The sequence below is a fragment of the Oncorhynchus nerka genome, linkage group LG27 (assembly GCF_034236695.1).
Source record: "Oncorhynchus nerka isolate Pitt River linkage group LG27, Oner_Uvic_2.0, whole genome shotgun sequence".
Classification (NCBI taxonomy): domain Eukaryota; kingdom Metazoa; phylum Chordata; class Actinopteri; order Salmoniformes; family Salmonidae; genus Oncorhynchus; species Oncorhynchus nerka.
Genome location: NC_088422.1, coordinates 63,514,512 through 63,533,872, shown reverse-complemented (window position 1 = coordinate 63,533,872; position 19,361 = coordinate 63,514,512). Strand labels below are relative to the sequence as shown.

General features: G+C 41.3%; 2 protein-coding genes across 4 annotated transcripts in view; one reads left to right on the top strand and one right to left on the bottom strand.

The window, feature by feature from the left end:
• The window catches only part of LOC115112130 (phosphorylase b kinase regulatory subunit beta-like), an 82,193-nt gene extending 64,518 nt beyond the window's left edge, over nt 1-17,675 (bottom strand). For 2 of the 3 annotated variants that reach the window (XM_029638952.2, XM_029638951.2), the window contains exons 1-4: nt 17,568-17,675; nt 14,397-14,483; nt 6,546-6,684; nt 912-1,011 (exon numbers count right to left, since the gene is read on the bottom strand). In XM_029638952.2, coding sequence (XP_029494812.1) covers nt 912-1,011; nt 6,546-6,684; nt 14,397-14,483; nt 17,568-17,631 — 390 coding nt within the window. In that variant the 5' untranslated portion in view covers nt 17,632-17,675. Of the gene's footprint in view, nt 1-911; nt 1,012-6,545; nt 6,685-14,396; nt 14,484-16,189; nt 16,294-17,567 lie in introns of all 3 variants that reach the window. The other variant, XM_029638953.2, reaches the window with a different exon arrangement.
• An 82-nt stretch (nt 17,676-17,757) lies between these two features.
• The window catches only part of LOC115112131 (T-cell immunomodulatory protein-like), a 142,015-nt gene continuing 140,411 nt past the window's right edge, over nt 17,758-19,361 (top strand). Inside the window, exons 1-2 of the mRNA XM_029638956.2 lie at nt 17,758-18,110; nt 19,218-19,302. Coding sequence (XP_029494816.1) covers nt 17,933-18,110; nt 19,218-19,302 — 263 coding nt within the window. The 5' untranslated portion in view covers nt 17,758-17,932. The remainder of the gene's footprint in view (nt 18,111-19,217; nt 19,303-19,361) is intronic.

Below are 19,361 nucleotides of genomic sequence, written 5' to 3'. Positions count from 1 at the left end.
GACGAACAATGCAGTCAGCTGTTGCATTCCAAAATACCCTAACATTTGTTATTGAAAGTGCATTTTCACAATGGTGCAGTTTATGAATCTTGTCAAATGTCACTGTGTGTCAGTGATCTTAGCATTAAATAAATGGTTCCGGAGTCAAATCTGTCAGAACACATTCGAGAAGCATGCGTTGTGTGGCTAATCCGTTAAGACTGTTTAGTTTCCTTGGTACATTGTGATAAACTTTGATGCCCTCTCTTTAATGTCTTTTATGGCTCTGTAGTTCTTTTTATATGATAACATTTGCTTCCTGGTCCCTCTATATTTTGGGTTCATTAAAAATGACATGTTCTCTGTGAATGCAAGAGACAGATGTTAATGAGCGCTGCACTGTGTAATTAACTGAAGAAACGGTGCATTATAATTAAGACACAGAAAAGCTTTCCCATAAATTAGGTCGTCAAGGTCATGAGTAAATGAAACAAAACAATTTCAAAGGCAACAGACCAGAACATTAGAAAAAAAAACACAGGGATTTAAGAAGTGTTCGATTGTACTAAAGCTGTAATTATGCGTTCATAGAGGCCTATAAACAATATAAACACTGCTATTTTGACTGAACGATCTGCTCAAATACTTTACACAAAAGTGTTCTGCTGAGGCGAAAACCATTTGGAAACATCTATGTTATTCCATCCACATAAAGATAAAACCAATCCAAGCGTGAGATAGTAAACCGCTGAAGCGCGAGAACAGAGAAGATCAGTAAAAGGACAGAGATCTTTAACTTTGCCCCCCATTATTGACAGTTTCTGTGTTTGCTAAAAATCGATATTCATTACTGGATAATGCCATTTGTTTAGATCACTAAGAATGAGTGTTTCCTGTGGTCCTATGGTCTGACGTTTCATTTGTGGACTCACCTTGTCAGACTGGCGCATGTAACAGTAGAGGATACCCCTCATGCACTTGATGGCTGAGTGCTCCAGCTCATGGGTGCGTCCCATGTCATCATCGATGCGTCTGCGCGTCAGGGTTGATCGTTGCCATAATGAGATAGAGAAAAACGGCCCAATGAGCAGAAGAGCACGTTAAATCAACCAAAACTATCCTACTTCACTGCACAACATTACCAGAGTCTGGTTATACTGCCTGTGCCTACAATAATGGTACATATTAAATGAGACAACTTATTGTATTTGTACACAGTTATAGACAGGTTTTTAAATCCTATTAGGACATTAACAGCAGTTGTTATTCATTTGTCTTCCAAAAGCATAACACAAGCAAGGACATGCTACATTCCAATTGATCACCCATCAAATACATATTTGAAAATCACCCAAATGCTTCCAGTATACTATTGACATAAACAATGGCATCTACATAACATTTGGAAAGTATTCAGACCCCTTTATCCACATTTTTATCCACATGTTACGTTACAGCCTTAATCTAAAATGGATGACATAAAACATTTTCCTCATCAATCTACACGCAATACCCCATAATTGGTCAATTCAATTGATTAGACAGGCACACACCTGTCTATATAAAAGGTCCCACAGTTGACAGTGCATGTCAGAGCAAACACCAAGCCAGGAGGTCAAAGGAATTGTCCGAAGAGCTCCAAGAAAGGATTGTGTCGAGGCACAGATCTGGGGAAGGGTACCAAAACATTTCTGCAGCATTGAAAGGCACGAGAACACAGTGGCCTCAATCATTCTTAAATGTTAGAAGTTTGGAACCACCAAGACTGTACATAGAGCTGGCCGCCCGGCCAAACTGACCAATCGGGGAGAAGGGCCTTGGTCAGGGATGTGACCAAGAACCCGATGGTCACTCTGACAGTGCTCCAGAGTTCCTCTGTGGAAATGGGAGAACATTCCAGAAAGACAACCATATCTGCAGTACTCCAACAATCAGGCCTTTATGGTAGAGTGGCCAGACGGAAGCCACTCCTCAGTAAAAAGGCACATGACAGCCCACTTAGAGTTTGCCAAAAGGCACCCAAAGGACTGAGAAATAAGATTATCTGGTCTGATTGAACTGGTGGTGGTGGCATCATCATGCTGTGGGATGTTTTTCAGCTGCAGGGACTGGGAGACTAGTCAGGACCAAGGGTAAGATGAATGGAGCAAAGTACAGAGAGATCCTTGATGACAACCTGCTCCAGAGTGCTCAGGACCTCAGACTGGGGCGAAGTTTCACCTTCCAACAGGACAACGACCCTAAGCACAAGACAACGCAGGAATGGTTTCGGGACAAGTCTGAATGTCCTTGAGAAGCCCAGCCAGAGCCCGGATTAAACCCGATCTAACATCTCTGGAGAGACCTGAAATAGCTGTGCAGCGACGCTCCCCATCCAATCTGACAGAGCTTGAGAGGATCTGCAGAGAAGAATGGGAGAAACTCCTCAAATACAGATGTGCCAAGCTTGTAGCGTTATACCCAAGAAGACTCAAGGCTTTAATCAATGCCAAAGGTGCTTCAACAAAGTAAAGGGTCTGAATACTTTCAGTTCTTATTTTTTCATTAATTTGCATTATGGGGTATTGTGTGTACTGTAGATTGATAAGGGAAAGAAACAGTTTAACTAATTTTAGAATAAGGCTGTAACGTAACAAACATTTTCTGGAAAAGGTGAAGGGGTCTGAATACTTTCCGAATGCACAGTATACTGTACTCTGTCATCATATTGTCAAAAGGGCTCACATAACTTCTGAAGAATGTATTAACATTTAAATGGAATAAAGTATTCTCCAATAACTCCCATGTCATGCAAATATTCAGTAAGTTATTTATTCAACAAAACACATTCACTTTTTGTCATTGATGTCATTACCATTTGTGTGTAGGCCTAGTGTATGTTTTCATGAATGACATAAATTCACTTTAATTTCCTACATTTCCACCAGTGCAGTAGACTTACTGGGCACACAGACATGGGCATCTGCCCATCCATCCACTCCAATCTAGTGCACACACTCCAGTCCCCTCTCTAGTCACATGGAGGGTAAGTAATGGTTTGGGCCTATGCTGTCAGATTGGAATCATCTTAATTAAATTCCTGTGACAATGCTAATGGGAAGAAACCATGACGGATGAGTAGGCCCCTCTGGTCTACTTGAACACTCTATTTTTACTCTCTTGTCCCCTGGGAGAAAAAACGCACACCAGTGCGGTTTTGAAAGAGCACTTTGTTACAAGGTCTAGTGGAGAAAGTCCCTGATTATTTTGAGTATCTCAGATCTCCACTTGAACTTGAACCCTTCAGTGTATGAAGTAAAGGACACATTACTACAAAATAAAAAAAAGTGACCTGTTTCATAATCAGAGATACAGAATGTACAGGATGTCTGAAGGCGAGAGAATTGTGCCTCGAGACGAGAGAAACATTTGAAGGAAATATGGTGCTGTTGATGTTTAAACCCCCCCCTTGCCCTAAACCCCCCCTCCCCTTTGAACAGCCTCAATTTGTCCGGGCATGGACCCTACAAGGTGTCGAAAGCGGCCCACAGGGACACTGACCCATGTTGACTCCAATGCTTAACACAGCTGTGTTAAGTTGGCGTGATGTCCTTTTGGGGGTGAACCATTCTTGATACACACGGGAAACTGTTGAGCGTGAAAAACCCAGCAGCATTGTAGTTCTTGACATAAACCGGTGCACCTGGCACATACCCCAGTCAAAGGCACTTAAATCTTTTGTCTTGCCTATTCACCCTCTGAATGGCACACATACAGAATTCATGTCCCAGTTGTCTCATGGCTTAAGAATGATTTAACATGTCTCCTTCAGTTCATTTACACCAGTGGTTCCCAAACTTTTTAATAGTCCCGTACCCCTTCAAACATTCAACCTCCAGCTGCGTACCCCCTCTAGCACCAGGGTCAGCGCACTCCCAAATGTTGTTTTTTGCCATCATTGTAAGCCACACACACAGTAAACGATACATTTATTAAACATAAGAATGAATGTGAGTTTGTCACAACCTGGCTCGTGGGAAGTTACAAAGAGCTCGGACAAGGGCACAAGTAATAATATAATAATAATCAATAATTTTGCTCTTTATTTAACTATATTACATATAAAACCCTATTTGTTAATCAAACATTGTGAATAACTCAACACAGGTTAATGAGAAGGGTGTGTTTGAAAGGATACACATACTGTAACTCTGCAATATTGGGTTGTATTGGAGAGAGTCTCAGTCTTAAATCATTTTCCACACGCAGTCTGTGCCTGTTTTTATTTTTCATGCTAGTGAGAGCCGAGAATTCATTCTCACATAGGTACGTGGTTGCAAAGGTCATCCGTGTCTTAACAGCGCGATTTGCCAAGGCAGAATACTCTGAGTGCAGCCCAATCCAGAAATCTGGCAGTGGCTTCTGATTAAATAAAATGTTCACAGAACCGGTTGTTGCAATTTCGGTATATCGGTAAGTGGACTGGAGGCAGGGCATGAAAGGGATAATGAATCCAGCAGTTTGTGTCATCTGTTTCGGGAAAGTACCTGCGTAATTGCGCACCCAACTCACTCAGGTGCTTTGCTATATCACATTTGACATTGTCCGTAAGCTTGAGATCATTTGAACACAAAAGACCTGTGTGTTATCCTTGTTAATGCATACAGAGAAGAGCTCCGACTTCTTAACTTCTTATGGCTGCAGGGGCAGTATTGAGTAGCTTGGATGAATAAGGTGCCCAGAGGTGCCCAGAGTAAACGGCCTGCTCCTCAGTCCCAGTTGCTAATATATGCATATTATTAGTACATTTGGATAGAAAACACTCTGAAGTTACTAAAATAATTTAATGTCTGTGAGTATAACAGAACTCATATGGCAGGCAAAAACCTGAGAAAAAATCCAAACAGGAAGTGGGAAATCTGAGGTTTGTAGTTTTTGAACTCAGCCCTATCGAATACACAGTGGGATATGGTTCAATTTGCACTTCCTAGGGCTTCTACTAGATGTCAACCGTCTTTAGAAACTTGAATGATGCTTCTACTGTGATGTGGGGCCGGCTGAGAGCTCTTTGAGTCAGTGGTCTGGCAGAGAGCCAGGTCCTGGTCACGCGCATTTCACATGAGAGCGACCTGCGTTCCATGGCTTTTCTAAAGACAATGAAATTCTCCAGGTTGGAACGTAATTGAAGATTTATGATAAAAACCTCCTAAAGATTGATTCTATACTTAGTTTGAAATGTTTCTACGATCTGTAATATAACTTTTTGAACTTTTCGTCCGACGTTCGGCTGGATCTGCATGAGCGTTTGGATTTGTGCACTAAACGCCCAAACAAAAGTAGTTACTTGGACATAAATAATGGACATTATCGAACAAATCAAACATTTATTGTGGAACTAGGATTCCTGGGAGTGCATTCTGACTCCAACATGGCAAATCATTTTTTTTCTGAGTGCCATTCTCAAATTATTGCATGGTTTGCTTTTTCCGTAAAGTTTTTTTGAAATCTGACACAGCGGTTGCATTAAGGAGAGGTATATTATAATTCCATGTGTGACACTTGTATTTTCATCAACATTTATGATGAGTATTTCTGTAAAATTAATGTGGCTATGCAAAATCACAGGATGTTTTTGGAACTACTGAACGCGCCAATGTAAACTCAGATTTGTTTATATAAATATGAACTATAAACATACATGTATTGTGTAACATGAAGTCCTATGAGTGTCATCTGATGAAGATCATCAAAGGTTAGTGATGACTTAACGGTTCGTGGTGACCTAACAATAATTTGTGGTGCTTTCGCTGTAAAGCCTATTTGAAATCGGACACTGTGGTGTCCCAGTCCCTGTAATCCTAGATTTCGATCATTCAGGTGAGAAAAAACATCACATAGATAGGCCAGTCGTGTGAGAAACTCGTCATCATGCAAGCGGTCAGACAAGTGAAAATGATGGTCAGTAAAGAAATTTTTTAACTCGTCTCTCAATTTTAAAAAACGGGTCAATACTTTGCCCCTTGATAACCAGCTTGTAAAAACATTAAATGGTTGCTGCCCATATCATTGCATAGTGTTGAAACTACACGAGAGTTCAGGGGCCTTGCTTTAACAAAGTTAACAATTTTCACATCTTTCAAGTGGTCAGGCATTCCCTTGGCAGGAAGAGCCTCTCGGTGGATGCTGCAGTGTACCCAAGTGGCGTCGGGAGCAACTGCTTGCTCGTTACCACTTCACTTCCCAGTTTGGGAATACCTGATCTACACTGATTGAAGCGAATTCAGCAAGCAACATCAATAAGAGATCATAGATTTCCCCAGGTCAGTCTATGTCATGGAAAGAGCAGGTGTTCCTAATCTTTTGTGCACTCAGTGCAGTCTGGATGCTCTATTAAGTGGGCAGCAGCAGTACGCAGCACCCCCTTGACATTACAAAAGCCGTCTGCTTTGATTAAGAATATTGGTCCCTGGCGGAGCCCATTAACTAAGGTTGTACTAGATTAATTATTAAGATCAACTTTAAAATGTACAGTGATCTAAGGTGGCTGTGGATACAGTGTATGTGTGTGTGTGTGTGTGTGTTGTCACCTGTAAGCTAGACCCAGGGCCCAGGAACTGGCTGCACAATACAGGGAGTCCCGCACCTTGGCTTCCTTGCAGCTAGAGCATGTCTTGGTAGGGAAGAGGCCAGTGGTGGGGCTCTGGTAGTTCAGAATGGTGGTCTTCACTAGAGAGAGAGAAACAAGAGAGAGACAGGGTGATCCCTCAGGCTTTCAACTATATTTTTGTTGTGTATAATATTGTACAACAGCTGATGAAACAAACATTGACCAGTGTTCTCTCCTGGTAGTTGCTGGTTAGAAATGCAATCTACACAGGACGTTAGAATCCGCCTGTTTGCGTGGGCGAGAGTTTAGGCTTGCCTGGTGACGTCACCGTGCGGTAAATTGGTTAGAGAGAGTTACAAACCTCTCTGACAGTTTTAAGCTTTCTCCTGCCCACTCAGACCACTGCCAGACAGTCATAGCTAAATTATTGATTGATAAATCGTTTTTTGTCCATTGTAGTGGAAAACTATTACAGTAAGGTACTTAATTGTTACCCAGAAATGACTTGATATAAAAATGGCTACATTAGGCCATTAACATTGTTGGTTGTTGCAAATTGTGAAATGGAATGGAATATAAAGGTATGTTAAACAGCTGTATGTTGTGTAGTTATTGTTGTAAAACCAGACATCCTAACAAGGTGTGTTACTGCACATGTGAAGGTAGCAATAACTTCGGTCTTCAGGTCATATACATTCCAGAGTTACATACATGTTTATCTTCATGGAAATCCTCTAAATATTATTTAGCTTAAATAAAGTCACACTAAAACAGAAGGCCTGGAATCACAGGAATGTATCTGTCACCGCACCACCCTCTACCCCTCCAGATGAATAATCTGTCTGAACAGGGTACTTCATTTTTCATCACCACATTATGCCAGAGCAAATGAAGGGACCATCCATTCTGCCAGATCGTTTGTTAAAGAGAGTCCGGGTCAATTCAAAGAGACAAAGTCAGCATAGCCGGGATAAAGAGGCAATGGAGGGAATTAAGCAGAATATTAATAAACCCTTCAGTACCTCGGCAGTGAAAATTACTTTGACCCCAGAGGCTGCTTGGGAAAAAAACACAAAACGGACAGTGCTTCTTCTGGCCAATTTCATATGTTAGCCAGAGTTAAAAAGTAGCATCGTATTGGGGCTTCCCCTGGCATTGTGAATGTAAAAAGAAAGCTGATCGAAAAATTGCTGTGTTCATTTCCCGCCATTTCTCCCCACATGCTCTGGACAATTTATTATTTTGTTTCCAACGATACTTCCTTGTAATGTGCTTGGTAATATAAATAATAAATGCCAGAATTGGAAACACCAACCTATTTCTCCTCACCACTGTCTCACCAAAACTGTGAACTAGCTTCTAGTGAGCGCGTACCAGTAGATTCACAGATTTTAGGCACAAGTTCTTGAACCGGTTGTTCAAAACAGCGCCATTTCTGTTTTCTTGCTGAACACGGCCCAGGTCAGATGTGTAAGATTACGGCCGTTTGGCCCTGTGATTTTGTCTGGTTATTATAGTATTGGCCAATGTGTTATTTTGTACTTTCTTTCAACACATTTTCATAATTTATCATCATCTGTAGGCTCAGGACCCAGTCTTCTCGTCACCTGCACTGTTTAATAAATACCACCTATTTTGACCTTGGCAAATCCGACCACGACGCCATCTTGCTCCTTCCGTCTTATAGGCAGAAACTCAAACAGGATGTACCAGTGACGAGAACCATTCAATGCTGGTACGACCAATCGGAAGCTACGCTTAAAGATTGTTTTGATCACGTGGACTGGAATATGTTCTGATCAGCCTCAGAGAACAACATCGACCTATACGCTGACTCGGTGAGTGCATTTATAAAGAAGTGCATTGGAGATGTTGTACCCACTGACTATTAAAACCTACCCTAACCAGAAACCATGGATGGATGGAGGCATTCGCACAAAACTGAAAGCGCAATCTGATCCACCACATTTATCCATGGAAAGAGGTCTGGGAATATGTCTGAATATAGACAGTGTAGCTATTCCCTCCGCAAGGCATTCAAACAAGCGAAATGCCAGTACAGGGACAAGGTGGAGTCGCAATTCAAAAACTCAGACAAGAGACGTATGTGGCCGGGTCTACAGTCAATCACAGACTACAAAAAGAAATCCAGCCATGTCACGAAACCGACGTCACGCTGCCAGACAAACAAAATACCTTCTTTGCCCGCTTTGAGGATAATACAGTGCCACTGTCGCAGCCCGCTAACAAGGACTGCGTCCCCCCATCTCCTTCTCCGTGGCTGATGTGAGTAAAACATTTACACATGTTAACTCACACAAGACTGCCGGCCCAGACGGCATCCCTAGCCGCGTCCTCAAAGCATGCACAGACCAGCTGGCTGGTGTGTTTACGGACATATTCAAACGCTCACTATCCTAGTCTGCTGTCCCCACATACTTCGAAATGTCTACCATTGTTCCTGTACCCAAGAAGGCAAAGACAAATGAACTAAATGACTACTGTCCCATAGCACTCACTTCTGTCATCATGAAGTGCTTTGAGAGACTAGTCAAGGATCGTATCACCTCCACCTTACCGGCCACCCTAGACCCACTTCAATTTGCATACAGCCCCAACAAGTCCACAGATGACGCAATCGCCATTGTACTGCACACTGTCTTATCCCATCTGGACAAAATGAATACCTATGGAAGAATGCTGTTCATTGACTACAGCTCAGCATTCAACACCATAGTACCCTCCAAGTTCATCATCAAGCTGGAGGCCCTGGGTCTCAACCCCGCCCTGTGCAATTGGGTCCTGGACTTTCTAACAGGCTGCCCCCAGGTGGTGAAGGTAGGAAACAGAAAATTTGTAAGTCGCTCTGGATAAGAGCGTCTGCTAAATGACTTAAATGTAAATGTAAACAACATCTCCACTTCGCTGACCCTCAACACTGGGGCCCCAGAAGGGTGTGTGCTCAGCCCCCTCCTGTACTCCCTGTTCACCCATGACTGTGTGGCCATGCACGCATCCAACTCAATCATCAAATTCACAGACGACACAACAGTAGTGGGCTTGATTACCAACAATATTACTAAATTACCGAGACGGCCTAGGGAACTTGGAGTGTGGTGTCAGGAAAACAACCTCTCACTCAAAGTCAACAAAACAAAGGAGATGATAGTGGACTTCAGGAAACAGCAGAGGCAGCAGCACCCCCCTCCCCCACCTACAGCACCCGATGTCACAAGAAGGCCAAAAATATCATCAAGGACATCAACCACCTGAGCCACTGCCTGTTCACACCGCTACCATCCAGAAGGCAAGGTCAGTACAGGTGCATCAAAGCTGGGACCGAGAGACTGTATGACAGCTTCTATCTCAAGGCCAGCAGACTGCTAAACTGCCATCATTAACTCAGAGAGGCTGCTGCCTACGCTGAGACACAATCACTGGCCACTTTAATAAATGGATAACTAGTCACGTCATACAATGCACTCTAAATAATGGCACTTTAATAATGTTTACATATCTTACATTACTCATAATCACATATATACTGTATTTTATCCCATCTATTGCACCTTGCCTATGCCGCTCGGCCATCACTCATCCATATACTTACATGTACATATTCTCATTCACCCCTTTAGATTTGTATGTATTAGGTAGTTGTTGGGGAATTGTTTGATTACTTGTCAGATATTACTGCACTGTCGGAACTAGAAGCACAAGCCTTTTGCTACACTCGCATTAACATCTGCTAACCATGTGTATGTGACAAATACAATTTGATTTGATTTGATCCTCTGACTCTTCGACTCAACTGTTTCTGTTCCAAGCCCAGCTAACTCGGCTGCTGGGTCCATAAATGTAACCTACATTGACTCACTTTTCTCACATTCAATCTCTGCTTTAGATTTGGAAAAGGCAATATAATGTATTTGGAGGCACATCAGAAGAAAAATGGCACCTTAGTAAGACTCCTCTGAATCAAAACCACAGTAAAATATGTTATTATTCTCTAACTCCAAAAGACACAACAGCATTCTAGTTGCAAATAAACTGAGGTTGGAGTTGCTCAGTCTCATATGATGATATTATCATCCATCAACCTAATGTCCCACTAAATCAACACCTAACGCTGTTTCTTAGAATGGGCCATTCCTCTGCTCCCAGACAGTGAGTGAAAGAAAGAAAGAGGGAAAAGAGACCTCCACAACAAAACATAAAGCTCGTTTAAACATTTCTTAATCTCCCCGAGCCAGTGTCAGATACGAGCCCTATGCCTCCACTATAATCAAGTGTGAGAATGAAATAAGAGGCACTGGAGTGTGGCCACATTACCACATAAATAAGAAACCCGAGGCCCACACAAGAGAAAAAGAAGACAAACTGTGAGGGACAGTGATGTCCCTAATGTCTTTTGCTCAGGAATGATAGGGAATAAGTCCACACTGCATCCTAAGAGCATGTAATGCCACTGGCTTTACAATTGCACCTTTTTGGTAGAAAATGGAAATCGAATCATCATTTCATTACCTCTGAGGCCAAAAAGAAGGTATTCATCCACTGGCCTGTGCATTGGCGATAACAACTGCTGCTATGCTCCCTGCTAAAATTAAGCAAGCACATTCAACTGCTATGTCCAGACCACAAAATGAAGCAAGAACATTTCAACATATTGTTATCTCACAGAGAACGTTTCTGAGAGAGCAACAGGGGGCTTTGATGCATGTTATTGTTGCAGTACTCTTTCATTCATTGCTAGTAGAACAAATCACCCCCAACCTCACCTAGAGCAATCTAAAGCTTTCTGAACTTTGACCAATCTGACTGAGCAGAAAAGGGAATGGGAAAAGCACTGTGTAAAATATTACTACAATATAGTCTACACCACAAAAAGTGTGCTGTCACATTATTGCAAAAGCTAAAATTGCATCCGTTTACCTTGGAGAACAAAACATGCACCAAACATATAAAAGCTACAGGGGTAACATGAATACAACATTCATGAGTAATGAGTGAGATTCACTTTCATCCAGGGAGCCCAGGTGGTGGGAAACACTGATATGTTGTTCTCTTTAGGGATGTCTGTCACCATGACTTCACACTGCAGGACTGGTTTCAGATGAGGGACCAGTTGCTCCCCTACTGTCTTTCACTTGGCTGCTTTTCCTGTAGCATCCTCATTTCAACCTAGACAGCCTGTGAAACAACCCTCACTTCGGGGAAACCTTTTTCATCAAAATTTCACAAGTATGCTGTCTTTTCTCTACAGCTGTCTTATACTAGCCTACGGGGTGGATACAAAAATAATACAACCCTCTGGATTTTCAAACATGAAGCATGACACCATATTGATAAAGTTTGCTCCCCAAAAACATGGGCAATATCTGATAACTCGCTGAAGTATCTTTGTTGCCTGTCTTCAGTAGAACAAACATGTATTTTTCCTTTATTCAAATAGGCTCACAGCATAAAACATAATAGAAGCTGTATTGCCCTTGAAAAGTAATTGGTCTTGAACATAAGTATAGCATTTAGACCACAGCCCCAGGTCACAGCAAAGCACAGATCACAATAGACTACATTCTATCCTTCATGAAATTACAATGTAATGCAATACACTTCCTCTGTTTCCACGCTGAGCAAAGGGTGTCCTGCCTTTAATGAAGAAAGTCATGAAATCTGTTGCCACGCTGTATCCATGCACCCCCTGTTATCAACACAACTGACCAATGGGGTGTGACATGTCTGCCAATGGTGCGGTAACTTGTGAAAATGGCGTGACCTGACTCAGACAGACTCAGATTAGAGCCCATGGGCTCTATTTTCAGGTAGTGTTAAGGCAGCGCTAGTATCAAATGCACGTTAGTTTGAAATTTCCCAATGGCTATTTCCAGCCCTAACGCCAGGTTTGTCAATTTATCGGGTCTTGAAAATCCGCTTGCTGACGGTCAGATGGGCAGAGTGGAAATATTTGAGGTGTGTCCTTAAAAACATGATCCAAAGTGCTAATTTCAGGCAGTGCCGACCAATCAAAAGCTGGTTTTAACAAAAGTACCACGAAATTGGGGAGTAGCGCCTTACGGTCAGATGCCGAGCAGTTACCATACCAGGCGGTTATGCAACCAGTCAGAATGCTCTCGATGGTGCAGCTGTAGAACGTTTTGAGGATCTGGGGACCCATGCCAAATCTTTTCAGTCTTCTGAGGGGGAAAAGGTGTTGTCGTGCCCTCTTCACGGCTGTCTTGGTGTGTTTGGACCATGATAGTTTGTTGGTGATGTGGACACCAATTAACTTGAAACTCTCGACCCGCTTCACTTCAGCCCCGACGATGTTAATGGGGGCCTGTTCGGCCCGCCTTTTCCTGTAGTCCACGATCAGCTCCTTTGTCTTGCTCACATTGAGGGACAGGTTGTTGTCCTGGCACCACACTGCCCGTCTCATCGTTGTCGGTGATCAGGCCTACCACTGTTGTGTCATCAGCAAATTAATGATGATGTTGGAGTCGTGTTTGGCCATAAGTCGTGAACAGGGAGTACAGGACGGGACTAAGCACACAGCCCTGAGGGCCCCCAGTGTTGAGCATAGCAGACATGTTGTTGACCACCCTTACCACCTGGGGGCAGCCCATCAGGAAGTCCAGGATCCCGATGCAGAGGGAGGTGTTTAGTTCCAGGGTCCTTAGCTTAGTGATGAGCTTCGTGGGCACTATGGTGTTGAACGCTGGGCTGTAATCAATGAACAGCATTCTTACATAGGTGAGAATTGCGTCATCTGCGGATCTGTTGGGGCGGTATGCGAATTAGAGTGGGTCTCGGGTATCCGGGAGGATGCTGTTGATGTGAGCCATGACCAGCCTTTCAAAGCACTTCATGGCTACCAACGTGAGTGCTACGGGGCAGTAATCATACATCAAGTTAGAGAGGAGTAAAACACTATTATCTATGCATTGTAGGCAGGACCACATTATTTTAGCCATGCAGGTCCTGCTTTCGATTTTTGGATGTGTGTAAAACCCTCCATATTCTGTGTTGTTTTAATATTATATGCCCACGGAGAGAAATTATGGTGCCTGTAAGTGTGACATTTTAAAACAAGTTGTTTCTTTGTTTCGTTAAGAATTTGATTAGAATCATTAGTTCTCTTTTTAGGCCTTATCAATAATGAATTTAATATTGCTTAATGACAATGTTTGGCATGTCCATGCTCAGCCATAATACAATTTGCAGTAGGCCTCGCCTCTATATCAGTGGGAATGCTATTGAAGCCATGCAATTACCCAGAACACTGTGGACTGCAAATGGGTTCAAGTTAACCTATTGAGGAAAGATGGGATAGTTCTACATTTTGTTATTTTGTTTCTGTAAGCCATTTAAAAAACTATAACGGACTAACATTGATATTGGAGTTGTTACCAAGGCAATACATAAAAGTCTGTAAATACACAACCTGAAGCAACACATATTTTGCCATGGAGCACATTCTGATTGGGCCAGTGAGGGGCCAAGCCTCAACTTGTTTATTTGTCAAAATCCAGACCTTTCGTGGCAACACCAACAAATTGCGCCAATAATTGTGATAGTGAAAATAGCTCAAATACACATCCCTGAAACAATAGCGCTACCACCTGCACTTAGATTTACCATTGCGTCAGCTTTGTTAAAATAGAGCCCTAAGAGTAACATACCAAATTAAATCCATATTTCAAACCTAAATACTGTAAAGCTACACCCCCTAGAAGTAGGCGAATAAGCTCGAAAGGACCCCACCTTTGAGGACGTCTTCAAAACAAGGATTTGAAATAGTAAGTATTTTAATCACAATCACAGTGCTTACCCGCATTGTAGTAGCGGTCAAGTTTCTCCCATAGTGGCTCATCCTCCCGGTGGAGAATGGAGAGCTTGAGAGGTTCATAGATGGAGCCTGAGGAGAGATACAAAACACAATTCTTGACAGAACATTCATTGTTGAGCTAGAGCTCACTTGGAGGTAATTTGTTCATGTCTCAGGTGCCTCAATGGTACTTTCCGACACACTCTGGAGACACACACTACAGTAACTATATGTCAAATAAAGACTCCCATGAGCACTTGAGGAGTATTAGGCTGTAAGACTGATGCCACAAAGGTTCCTAGTTATCAACACTTCTATCACACATCTTCAGAAACAAATGTATTTAGACCTAAATGCTAAACATATTTTACAGAATGGTTTTAGATAATGAAGACTTTAACTACACATGGGATTGAAGAGCAACATCCTAAACACATTGTCAAAGTAAATCAGTATCAGTCATTTTTTGTGATTTCCGTCAGAATAGAATGAACAGTCCAAGTCACACAAAAACCACAATGCATTGACGCATGCAATCACGACATGGCCCCATTTCCAACTCACATTTAGTCACTGTAAATATCAAAACAAGCCTCCAGCAAGAAGTGTGATTTCATACGCTGAGCACAAATTTAAAATATAATGGAACTTGCCACCATTTCAAGCTTTCTTCAGAACCAAGTGAATTTTAGGGGAGCCCCATCTGTTGGACCACTATTTCAGACAAATTTTATTTTGGAGTGATTTACATTTTAATGGGATCGACCTTGGGTCAATACCTCAGGTACTGAAAAATCCACATTTCCAGTGAAATTACCATAATTTCCATCAGCTTTTAAGTAGTAGGGACAAAGCCATCACTTTTCAAGATAACTCTGCAGAGGCAGTGTGAGGCTAATATGCAAATTAAAGGTTTTATTTCATTTCTACTGCATAGAAACATGGATCGAAGTCTGTGGTTGTTGGAAAATATTGTATGATTAACTTCACTGAGAGAGTTCAATATTTGTTAATACTAGGCTTATGAATTGAATACTGGTTAGTATCATTTTCTATTTCCATTCAACAGTATATTGGTTGTACTACATTTGGTGGTAACCCTAGGGAGAGACTGTCACTCATAGGTGCAGCAAAAAAAAGTGAATTATGACGACAACTTGATTACCTGGATCATTTTTAGATACAGTAGTGTTATACCCAATTGTATCTCACAAAATCTAGCCCATGTATTGAACGTAGCCTATATCCAAGACTGGTATATTGGTATAGCATCCTGACCAAGCCACGTAGACAGTAGTAATAAGTGTATTACAGCATTATCAGAATATCATACCATTCACCTGAAGAAAACTGAACACAGCAGGATGGTAGCAGCTTCATTTGAGAGGACAGGCTTGTGGTAAATCCTGAATCGGAATGGTTTCCATGTGTTTGATGCCATTCCATTTGCTCCGTTTTAGCCATTATTATGAGCCATCCTCCCCTCAGCACCCTCCACTGAAACTGACATATGTTACTAGGGTGGTATAGTAATAAAAAACTCTGACTGGCAAGATTAATCATTGAAATGTATAATTTGGAGTGATGTCATCCTGCTAATTTTCTCATAGAATGATATACAGGCATTACACTCGATTAAATCTAGATTTAGTTCAACCCAGTTTGAAAGGCTTTGGGTTTGGAGTGCTTGCTACCTCTTTTTTAAACTTATTTTACCATGTAAGTTGACTGAGAACACATTCTCATTTACAGCAACGACCTGGAGAATTGTTACATATGCTCAATTCACTACTTACCATATCTTTTTAGTTTCCGAGGAGCTTTGGAAATCTCACATTCCGAGCTGGCCATTTTCAAAAGGTGAGGTAAAGGGCAATCGTCTCTCAGCTAAATTACAAATCTACAGCAATTCACAGGAGGGTTAGTATAGCGGCTTAAGAACAAAAATCAATAATGAATCACATAGCAAGTTAATATTAGGTGGCTACAAAACAGACAACAAATGACAAAACATGAATACGCCATGTAGCCTACAATGGTCATTAAAAGATTAGCCTACTTGGAAATTATATGTTGGCATAGGATGGTTAAGATGAGTGAACTAGTAATGATGGTTTGAATTAGCCTAATGTCTGAATGTGTCTTTTTTCAAATAAAAGTTCATAAATGTTGAAACATATTTTAAGGCATTCATTCGTCAAACTACAATGTTTGTATGAGTGATACTCAACAAATTAAAATGATTATGATAAAATATTTCTTAAATACCGTACTATTAAATACCGCCTTTATTGTTGAATAAAAAAAATGTAATGAAAAATTGCATGAGGCCTTTAATTGACAGCAGGCTTGATTAACCACGGATCATAATCAAAATCAGTATATGAGTTATAAGACATGGACATAGGCAAAGCCCGCGAATGATTCCACACCCCCCTTGCTCAAGGGCACATTAACAGATTTTACACCTAGTCAGCTCGGGGATTCAAACCAGCGACCTTTCGGTTACTGGCCCAATGTTCTTAACTGCTAGACTACCTGCCATATTTGATCGTGTCTCAATATAATCAAGGTATGACATGATTGTTATTTTCCGATATAATCTCTTTCGGCACCCCAACAAAAATGGCTGAATCTCATTGCCTACCCCTACACTGTCTATGTGAGCAGGTTGCCATGTTGGCTAATGTAATGGCATCTAGCCTGATAAACGAGGAACATAGCATACATCAGAGGAGGCTGGTGGGAGGAGCTACATGTATATGAGGACGGGCTCATTATAATGGCTGGAATGGAATTAAATAGAATGGAGTCAAACACATGGAAGCCACATGTTTGACTCCGTTACATGTAATTCCATTCCAGCCATTAAAATGAGCCCGTCCTCCCACCAGCCTCCCCTGGCCAGCATGTACATTTATTATCTTTCAATATGATAACATTGCTGTTTTATGTAGCCTAACACAAACGGCAAGGGTAGAGAGGCAACACCTGATGTGAAAATCTTAAAATAGCTCCAGTAGCTGCAAACTTGACCTTTCATGCTCATGCATGCCCACTGTAGTGGGCTATAGCAGGCAAGGGAATTATATAATCTGTTTCGTTGATGGTTCACTCAGGACATTCGCAGAGGTTTGCAGATAAAGCAGTGTCAAGCAAGTGAATATGTCAAACCTGAACGTTTTTGTCTGGCTTTGATTTCCAGGAGTTTCCTGCCGACATCTGCCAAGCTTGACATGTTGGTTGGTTCTCTGTGTTTACCAAGTAACAGCACGTTGTGACACTGCTGCAAACTAGGAAGCGCTGATGGTGTGACGTCACACCACCCATTTATTAACATGTCAATATTCTATCTCCCTCTTGTGCCATTGATGCTCTTTACCTTTATATTTACGACTAAATAAGGCTGTCGATTGTGTTATTTTTGACAAGTGTCAAGCCCCACGAGTTTATGCTTAATGCATTTCTTGCCGTCATTTCTGCCGTAAACCAAACGCGCACTGCAGTATTCCAGTTTGTGTTGTTTGAATTGAACAACTATGAGGATATTGTTTTTCAAGATTTTTACATTTACTGTGTATTTTGCAGGGCAGTATTCAGCATCTGCTCTTCAAGATGTAACAACTGACTTGTTCGGGTCTGAAAATCATGGTACTGTGGCTGCGTTTGGTGATTTCAACTCGGATAAACAGACCGATATTTTCATCATCAGAGAACGTGAGTAGCTAACGTTAGCTAGCTGGCTAGAATACTGTTCAGTGTTTTGTATTGCCTTTTCAATAGGATTAATTTCGTTAGTGAATAATATAGAAACTTTAGCTAGATACTAGATGAGACTACTTGAATTAATGACATGTGTTCCAAAAACTCATAGGATGCAAGCTAATCTAGCTAGCTAAACCAAGCTGTTGAGTGCTGTCATATTGTCTGGTAAGCAGTTAGTTAGTCATGTAGCTAACACAATTATTTACCACTGGATACAATTTGCTCTAGCCTATATTGACTAATAGGGATAGTACATAACGGGTGCCTGTCTTGGATATAGAGACAGGAAATGCAAAGCAATAAAAACAGTGATGACGTAGCAATCTATTTTCTCTGCTTGAAAAGCTGTTGGGTGTTCAATGCATTATACAGTGGTGTAAAATACTTTAAAGTACTACTTAAGTTGTTTTTTTGGGTAGCTGTACTTTACTACAAAAGTACTTGTTACAATTTGAATGCTTAGCAGTACAGGAAAATGGTCCAATTGACGGACTGAGAGAACGTCCATAGTCATCCCTACTGCCTCTGATCTGGCAGACTCACTAAACACAAATGCTTAGTTTGTAAATCATGTCTGAGTGTTGGAGTGTGACCCTGGCTGTCAAAAAAATATATAATAATAAGGAAATTGTGTCGTCTGGTTTGCTTAATATAAGGAATTTGAGGTATAGCTTTTACTTTTTACTTTTACTCAAGTATGACAATTGACTACTTTTCCCACCACTGTACTTAAGTATATTTAAAACCAGAAATGTTTTAGACTTTTACTCAAGTAGTATTTTACTGGGTGACTTTTACTTGAGTCATTTTCTATTAAGGTATCTTTACTTTTACTCAAGTATGACAATTGTGTACTTTTTCCACCTCTGGCATTACCTACATTACAAGACACAGTAGCCTAGTAACTAGAATGAAACAAAAACATAAAATGGGTATAGCTCACCAATGAATGTGTCACTGCATTGCTGATATGGTTATGTGACTGTGCTGTGCTGTGCTGGGTATGAAAGTAAGCATTTTGTGAATTTGTTTTTATTGCATATTTGATTGAACTTTTAGAATCTGAGTTGGTGATATTCTTGGCTGATCTGAAAGCCCCATACTTCAAGCCAAAAGTCCATATCCCTAAAAAGGCTTTGCCCGCGTAAGTTTCTGATCTTATTCTCTCAATTGTATTAGTGCACACACCACTTCTCATCTTGA